General features: G+C 43.4%; 1 protein-coding gene across 4 annotated transcripts in view; it reads right to left on the bottom strand.

Annotated features, from left to right (window-relative positions):
* LOC119456282 (abl interactor 2) overlaps positions 1 to 9,211 on the bottom strand; it is a 35,177-nt gene extending 25,966 nt beyond the window's left edge. Inside the window, exons 1-4 of one of the 4 annotated variants that reach the window (XM_037717961.2) lie at positions 9,061 to 9,207; positions 8,458 to 8,597; positions 2,343 to 2,505; positions 1,025 to 1,263 (exon numbers count right to left, since the gene is read on the bottom strand). In XM_037717961.2, coding sequence (XP_037573889.1) covers positions 1,025 to 1,263; positions 2,343 to 2,505; positions 8,458 to 8,586 — 531 coding nt within the window. In that variant the 5' untranslated portion in view covers positions 8,587 to 8,597; positions 9,061 to 9,207. Of the gene's footprint in view, positions 1 to 1,024; positions 1,264 to 2,342; positions 2,506 to 8,457; positions 8,598 to 9,060 lie in introns of all 4 variants that reach the window. The other 3 variants (XM_037717959.2, XM_037717963.2, XM_037717960.2) reach the window with 3 other exon arrangements.
* Between the last annotated feature and the right edge of the window lie 111 nt (positions 9,212 to 9,322).

Consider the following 9,322-nt stretch of genomic DNA (forward strand, 5'->3'; position numbering starts at 1 on the left):
TTTCCCTTCATTGCTAAATGAAACCTGCCACTGCCCAATACAAATAAGTAGGGGTGTGCAAATACAGAATACAGTGGACTTCCGTTAATTCGATCTTGGCGGGACCAACGAAATTGATTGAATTATTCAGTGGGTCGAATAATGCTTTGTAGGAAACTCTGTGGCGTGTGGTAGGTATAGCATAGCAGTACCACCGCAGGCGCACTCTCGATCCTGACGGCACAAGATGCAAACGAAATTCTTAAACACATTGCCGCTTCATTTGGCACTATTTGCCCAATTCTAACACATCCCCGAATCTAATGTGCCCACTTTCTGCGAGTTCAAAGTAGTAAATTAACGTAGAAATGGCACTAAACCTCCTAAACAATGTAGAAATAATGCGCACCTGAATATATCGCAAGAAAAATTGTTGCACAGTAGCAGCCATTTTCCTGAAGTCCGCTTCGCTGCAATACATCCGCGTTATGCGGTAAAGTATGCAAATGTTTCAATGGCGGTTTTGGTTCTATGTCCGATTGCAACGCACAAGTAACTTCTGGCAAAATTTTCTTTAAAGTAAGGCGCACATTAATCGGGTAAATACCGTAAGAAAATATTGTGAGCTACCCCCTGTTGTTGCTTCAAAATTTTCCCAGGGCGAGCCGAAAATAAGCGTTTTCGACTAGAAATGACGTGTGTTCAGTGCATTCACCGTCTCCTAAGCTCCGCCGAGACCGACGCTGCGACTAAAAGGGTCACTTTCAGGGTCATCATTGGTGTCAGGCGTGTTGACTGGTCAAGTTCGAATTATCTGGCAAATCCAATTGTAGGATCCAAATAATGAAAGCTTTGGCCCATAGAAATGCAAGGACACCGGCCAGGACCTTCAGTCAGGATCGAATTAACCAGTGTTGAATTAATGGAAGTCTACTGTAGCAGACTCAAATTTTTGGGTTAGTGTGTGGCCTGGCCAGGCTCCGCTGGTGCCTGTTCTGCTTATCGCTGTGGCATCAGTGGAACATCTCAGCCTAAGGGCACTGACCTGAGAAGACGGGATGCGGCGAGCTTTGTTGGCGCCGCCATTCCCTGCCGAGGACGTGCGTAGCCCGTGTCCAACCTCATCCAGCAAAGTGTAGTCGATGGGGCGGCGAATGTACTTGACAGGACGCTCCTGACTGGCTGGGGCCAGGATCTTGTGCTGGCGAAGCGTGCTCTTGTTGGCCGTCAGCACACCAATTTCACGCCGGGCCACTTTCTCCTTGTGGATCATTACTGTCTGGCCTACATACATGCAGGGTCGTTAAAACCGGCAAAATTCAGTGTTCAAAGAAACTAAGTGATGGAAAAGAAGAATCTGGGCCAGGATAACATAATGATTCCTATTGTAATTATTTTCAAACTCTTTGGCTTCGTCAGTGGTCTGAATAGATGATGATAAAAATGGAATAGGTTCGAGCTCGTTGCATTATACCAGCTCAGCAGTAAAATTTATTCCAGACTTGACATATTCTGAAATTTCGCCAAGTGCCCTAGTACAAGATAAGTTGGCACGGTTACAATATTTACCTAATTGAATATTTGTTAATAATTTCATTTACTTTCGTTTATTACGTGTTTAGTCACATTTAATGCATGATAGGTGATTCACAGCTAATCAGACAGAGGATGCTCACAAAAACAAGGAACACAGACACTCTGCATCTTGTTTCTGCAGTCATCATTTGTCTAATTTGCTGTGATTCAACCGTCTTGCAAGACGCACTAGTCCAAGTTTCGATTTTATTTCAGTGCGATTTCCATGACAAAAACACTTGAGCTTACCACTTTACCTTTATTTGTAAACAAAAACTCCACTTTTGCATGTGTAAGTCATGAAGAATAACTATTAATAGTGTCAAAATATCTGTGCAGACAATGACTTCTAAGCAAGCCAGAAAAAAAAAAAAAAGGAAAGAGAAATGCAGAAACATGCAACCCTAATGTAACAACAATAGTTAACCAATAATCTTCCTTCCTGCACAGATTATGAATCCAATTTGATGCAAGACCCTGCCAACATGCCCCGACAGAGCTAGCATACCATTCACATCTGCTATCCACATAACCAATTGTGGAACTTTATTCTGATAGAAATTATACAGACACGCAAGGCGTATTTGGCTATACTTAAACAAATATTTTGCAGGTATAACTGAAATCCCATCCAAAATCCAGATAAACCGTAAGCTAATGAAGCAAAAAAGCTTCCTTGTGAACAAATGACATTCATTAAAAATAATAAATTCACTTTCCAGATAAGTAACCCAGTCAAGTAGAACAAATCTGCAAAAAGAAAGTGGAAATAACACTTAGAACCCTACCTATGTGGTTGATGTGCGATTCCATCTCAGAGAGCTGAGCTGTCTGCAGGTCCAGTAAGTGCAACAGGTTGTATGCCAGTGTGTTGATCTGGTAGGCAACGCTGGCGAGAGACTGGGTTGCAAATTTCTTGGTTTCCTCCAGGGCTGCATGCTTGTTCTCAGACTGAAGAGCAAGAGACAGAAAAACTTGCAGTGTATGCATCACACAGGTGCCTTCACCTAACAAGACCTTCAAACTTATGGTCAATCAGCTCATCAGCCAGACTGCTGCTACATGGCCAGCTTGAACTGCCACGACACTTCCAAGCGTGCACAAGTGTGTGGAAAGCCTTGACAAATCTGTTCCCTTACATTCTGTGTATTTATGGTGTCTAGCAAACTCCTTTTCCAGTTTTTTCATGACTTTCGCACTAAAAATTCCATGACTAAAAAAAGAAAGACATAAGACGGCAACTGTTTCTTCAACACAATTTTTCTCGCAACATCGAAAAAGTTGGGTAATCCAGAAAAAACAAAACTTAGGGGGAAATTTTCAGCTTACACTGGCACAGGACAAATCTGAGTCCAGTATACTTGTGTTAATTTGAGTTTGGTTAATTAGGTTTTTTCGTTAATTTGATCCCGACTGAAGGTCCTAGCCTATAAATATCAAAAGATCAATATAACTTTTGTTATATTGATCTGAAAATCGGACTTCGCCAGACAATTCCAACTTAGCTGATCAGCACACACACGCCTAACTCCAATGGTGACCCCAATATTGACGAGTCCAATCATAGTCGCAGCATCTGCATCGGCGGCGCATAGGGTAAAAGCGTTAAGGCTCATTCACACCGGCAACTTGAGGAGGTCGCGCGACCATTTGCGAACTCGCGACCGATGTTCACACTGGCAAGCCCAGCTGAGTGTGACCTGCAAGTCGCAATCCCGGAGATTATCGTTCTCAGCGAGAACTCTAGGAATCTAAGCCGTTCGTGTGCACTTCACTGGCACTGGGTAAATTGGTTTCGCGTTTCGGCAACAGCCATGGATTTTTATTGGAGCGATGGCTGGATTTTGATTCGAGCGAACAGGAAGACGTCCTTGTGCTGATGTGCTCTGCCGTGGTGTCAGCTGTAGCAGCGCGGAAGCCTCCAAAGAAATGCGATGCTGGTGAGTGCACCCATGCCTCCGCTCGCGTGAAGGGGCCGGCCACACAAGCCGCCTCCTGCCTGAACTTTGTGCGCATGACGAGTATTATAGAGAGCAAATTGTAATTTCTAGTTCGCATTGCGTGGGATTCGGTGCATAATACATATTAAAGCGAAGCCACCCACTGTTCACCTTTGGGTGGAGTGCTCATCCAACGAACGGCAGTTGGAAGAAGGGTTTGTGTTGTGCTTTCTTTTCCTGCTATGTAGCTTCCAGCGAATGTGACTGCGTATATTCAACATGTTGCTGCGTCCCAGCATCACAAGAGAAGACACCAACTACCGGCCTGTAGTCTGCATATGGTGGCGCGGACATTGCATTTGGCGTGGACTCCACCACCGGATAAAAACACATAACATCACTTTCGGCGCGGCGCTGATTAGTTGAGCAGCTTTGCGACCACAGTTGCGCGACTAAAAAATCAAGCAGCGAGCGACTGGCCGAAAATGGTCGCTTTTCGAGAAAAGACCATTTGCGACCAGCTTGGTCGCGCGACCACTGTCAGTCGCTGGTGTGAATGAGCCTTTAAACACATTGAGCCAATCTCACATTGAAAATACCTATTTTTAGCCTGTGCACCTGTGCTGAAACTACCGTGGGCAAATGCACTTAAGATTATGTGGTATTATCACTTGCAATGCCATATAAGTGGATGGTGTCTAATGAGATCAAGTGATGCCTTGCAGGGCATCTGAAATTTCAACCACTGCTTTGGTCTGGCTCTATGGGGAGCGTAATCCTGCCGTGATAAAATATGAATAAAAATATTGCACAAAATTGAAATTGTGCAAAAGAACTTCTTCAAAAAAGTCACAGACCAGTGACCATAGCTCTAACACTTAAAAATCCGCTGGTCAAACCCAGATGGAATATTCACTGTTATTTTTTAATACTAGTGCAGTAGGGTTATTTCAGGCCAAATGCACCAGCCATAAAGCAGACCCCCTTCAATTTATATTTAAAAACTTGTGACTAATAAACTTACCGAAGCACATTCCAAAAATATTTCTTCCAGAAAACTAAATGGTTGTCTACATCAGCGCCAATAATTTTTTTAAGTTGCGTCTAATTTTATGAGTACAAAAACATTTTGTGTAATTTAGAGAAATTGCACTTTTATGTGTGCCCCTTATTCACCATCATTTTGTTTTGAAGACAATGTTTTGCTTGATGAATTGTGGCCACTTTAGCTCATGGACTATGTCTAAGTCTAGCCTTTTTCGTGGGCCGATTCCTAAGATAGGGCAGTCTAAAATGTGGGCCAATCCTGAAGGTAGTGCCGTCCGGTACTCTTCCTACAGCCCTCATGCAAACATTGACACGATAGAGTGTCGTGTGCAGCGACGCTACCTTTAGCACTTGGATAAGCACTACACATCACTCGCACCACGGAAATTTTAGTAATTCGAAGGAGTGGCACAGAATGAGACCGGCACTCGCTTGCTACTCGCCTTTGTATTACCATACCACACCCAAAGAAATTATTGACCAACACTGGTATAAAGTAGAACTATATCAATCTGTTTTTATTCCAAATCGGCCATTAGCCCTCCGTGATAGGTCAAAACGTTTCGGGCTCTGCCCATATGTACGTGCTGTCCGCCTATATGGGCTGGACTTTCTGGACCATTCTGACCTATTACAGAAGGCTAATGGTTGATTTAAAATAAAAACAGATTGGAATAGTTTTACGTTATACTGGCCCAAAGCAGACTTTTGAAGAACAAAGAAGAAACATGCAGAGGGTGCCAGACATCTCTATGTATCTGTTCAAAAAAGTTTGAAGGCCATTCAACCGCTAGCAATCGTCGATCAAACATTCTCACACCAGCGGAGCTCTTACAAATGATTATGAGGTTCATACACCTCATTCTCACCCCAAACTCAACCAGTAACATATTGTACTTCATCAACTTCAACTAGAGGCTGCATCACCTTCCAGCCTATTACTGTATTTATTGTTAAATCAAGAAGCACAATTTGGAGCAGGTCTGAAGTTTATAGAATTTTAAGCTTTGCTCACTGTCATTTTATAATCAGATAGTGGCAGTCTTAAACATAATTGAATAAAGTGATTTGTCATGGAACAAACAATACAAAAGGAGAAGTGGTTTCAAATTAGAGAAAATTATACTTTTGTGTTCTGCAGTAAAAGGCACATTGTAGTGGGCCACATTAAATGTGAATGATAGCTCATTAGACAGTCAAGGGAATTCAGTGAAAGCATTTTTATGCAAGAAAAAAAAAATTGCAAAAGTTAGGTCACTGACCCACCCACTGTCATTGATTCTCATACAACTTTACTGCAATTGCTAACTGCATTCTTTTCCTATGTGAGAGCACTGAAGGAGTGCTGGACATGTGGCTTTCGCCACACTGCTACGTTGCTCTTCCTGTTGCATTTTCCTACTAAGCACAGCACACTTGGAGTTGAAATTTCTGCTATATACGAGCATTTATTCAAGAGAATGGATCTTTTTCAGCAGTGCAGCAGAAGCTTATTTTCATCGCGGCAGATTTGGCTTATGCCACATAGCTGCCCTATAGTAGCCAATGAAGACACGTTTTAAAACCGGGTTTTAATAGTAACAAAATGCATTAGTGCAGCAGTAATGGCGGCTCCACACTTTAGGTCTATGCTATGTACAGCCCCTTCCTCCATATACAGTCTCTGCATGTTGTTCTTCATGTGTGCGACAGCACAAAGGTGTCGGAACAAAATATTTTTCGTTCTGGTTTTAGTTTCATGTCATTGAAGAAAGTTCCATTCCGGTGTTGCTTCAGAACAAAAAAATAAAAAATAAAAAATTACTTGTAACGGTTCGTAACGATTTTGGGTTTCTTTCGAGGCAAAGTAATGATAAAATGTATTTTTCTCAATTTGAGAATAGCTTTCTCAGTATTTATATTTCTCAAATACTTTCCTCTCAATTTATTTGTCTATGCGCGCAGTAACCGTTTTGAGCGTGGTTTGATAGTGCCAATGTGATGCTGCTGACGACGAGGGCTTGCGTTAGTCGTCTCGCCCTCGGTGAGGCCGTCCTTGCTTCGCACTATTCGGGCTATTATGAATTCTGAGATCAATCTCCGTACCTTGAGTCAAGGCACTGAATGTGATCTCAGAAGCAGCACGTAACTGAGTGTACTCGCCGAAATGTGAGACCGCTGTTCCAATAAAACGAACAATAAGCTTTGGTAACAGTGCTGTACCCATAGAAAACGAAACGATGAGGTCTTCAGAGCACAAGCCATGGGTTTTGCTACGATGCCGATCTGCTAGTGCAACGAGCGGCAGGATTTGATTAGTGGAGCACTCGACCGGCTATCGCTCGCACTATCACTGCCCGAGATACGAGCTTAAGCGGACCCCTGAGATGCGCGCTAATTCTGACGTTGCCTGACGTCGTTTGTTGCAGATTGCCGACTTTCCCCTTGAACCAAAAACCAATCAAAAATATTTCGGTTCCACTCTAAAACAAAATAATGAATGTTTCGGTTACGTTTTTGTTCCGGTCAAAAATACCAGTTTTTTGTTCCATTCCGACACACTGGGCAGCACAGAGTAACAGTGCTACCTACTGTGTTTGTTACACTATTAAAACTGACTTCAATAATCGTATTGGCTGCAATTCAGCACCAACTCATCCGAAAAAAAAAATAATAATAATGCTCTGCGGCAAGCTAACGCCTTCAGTTCTTCGTTTTTATGTACCCTATGTGCCAGTAGTGAACCCAGGATCTCTGCCAGGGGGGGGGGGGGGGGGGTTGACAGCTTGCCAATATCATCTAAACAGCCCTAATTTCAATTTCTTCATGGGAAATTGTCAAAAAATGTGCTTTTTGTGAGTGTGCAGACGATTGCGTGTCTTACATCTTAGTTGCAGTACTCAAATGCACAAGGAGAGAAAAGGGGTTAAACAAAAGGGGGGGTGAAGTCGGCCTCAGGGGGGGGTTACAACCCCCGAACCCCCCCCCCCGTCGGTGCGCCACTGCTATGTGCCACCCGTTTAGCCCCAGCACTATCCATATCTTTCACAGCAACACACAAGATGCTTCACGTATAGCAGGTCCTACATATAAACAAGGCTGAGTCTATATCTCCTGGCAGCTGGGAGAATTTTTTAAATAAATTTTTCCCGACACTCACCTCTTATTGGTGCTTGGAAGTCACGTGACAAAACTGCCGGCAAGGACTGCCAGGAAAAACAGCCTGCAGGTCTACACGAGAGCCTGCAGGTGTGCCCTGACCTAACCTAACCTTCCGAGAGCCAATAGGAGGTGAGTGCCGGACAGAAATTTGATTTGGAAGTTCTCCCAGCTACCGGGAGAATAGACACAGCCTATAAACAACTGTACTGTGGTAAAAAGTCGCACTGTCTTGCAAGCCAGTGCTGCACACAATGTACGAAACAATTTATTATGATGATTGAAAACAGAATCATTGTACAGAAAAGCTGACTTGCTGTGCTGCAAAGTGCCTAATAACATTGCGGCAAATCAACCAACATTAATTTGCAACTATGGATGTCATATTCCATAACTTTACTCAGTAAAATGAAAAATTCCTTGACAATTCCATGGCTTTTCCAAGGTTTCCGGTGGCTAGGGACACTCGCTTATTTTTTTGCGACTTCTGCAGACTTCATGCACCATCTCGATGTTGACACTGAAATCTGACATCGCAGTGATCAGTTGGCATAGCAGGTATACCATGTGCCATGGGTGTCAGTCCAATAAACATTAATTTTAGGTTGGGAGTTTTTTGTGTCCGTGTGTTCCATCTGCTTGCCTGATTAAGTTCCATACACATGAAAGACCACATTATAAAACTTGTAATACCATATACATATTTGATCACTCACCACGCGTTTCAAACAACCCAACTGTGATCGAGAACGGCGAGTCAAGTATCGGGTGCCAGTACCTGAAAGTAGTTGGCCTCGCAGTACTCCGCAACCTTTTCAAGATTGGTGTGGCTGTCGTGGATGTTTTGCCGTCCATCGGGAATTTCGTGCTGGATGAGCGTCATAAGATCAGCCATGACGGAAGGCATTTTGAGGCCGACTGAAAAGGAAAATTTTGAGACATGACGCTACAGCGCAAACGGGGAACGCTGTAGGACGCCTTCGTAGTCTGATGACATGAGTAATGCTAGTAGTTGCAGTTTAGATGATGCGCGGTAGACCCGATCCACCGACAAGGTGCACCACTTGGCATTCATCTTGCAATATTCTAAGGCTCAATTCGCCGCACCGTTTCTGCCGGTATATGGCGCTTTTATCTAAGCCGCGGCTTATCCACGCATGCAAAGAAATATCAATGCCAGAAACTACACAATACCTGATAATGCGTCAGTAAACAAGGAACGCTACGACCATTTGGCACGAAATGAACTGGGATGACAGCGTCACGTCCCTTCAAAGCAGTTAGGCTTACAGCACATCAAACGGACAAGCAAACCACGCTACACGCTCGCCAAATTGCGTAAACCTTGACCGGAGTGAGCATCTCTTCGCAATGAACTTACCAAATCAGCAGGTTGTAGGCAAATATCACGCCAGTCTTCACCAGAAAACTTTAGTTTAGTTGGGTACGCCCAGTCCAACATCAGCTACATCAGACTGTATCAGACGCTGGCAGCGTACTGGCATACTTTCCCTCAAGATTACTCGAGAGTTATTTGGTAGCAATCGGCAAAACTAGTTCGTCTTAAACTTAAAAATGTAACTTTTACACAGTTATGTAATTAGAACTACAGAAAAAAATACGAAAAGCTAACATATACATAC

The sequence above is a fragment of the Dermacentor silvarum genome, chromosome 6 (genome assembly GCF_013339745.2).
Source record: "Dermacentor silvarum isolate Dsil-2018 chromosome 6, BIME_Dsil_1.4, whole genome shotgun sequence".
NCBI classification, from domain to species: domain Eukaryota; kingdom Metazoa; phylum Arthropoda; class Arachnida; order Ixodida; family Ixodidae; genus Dermacentor; species Dermacentor silvarum.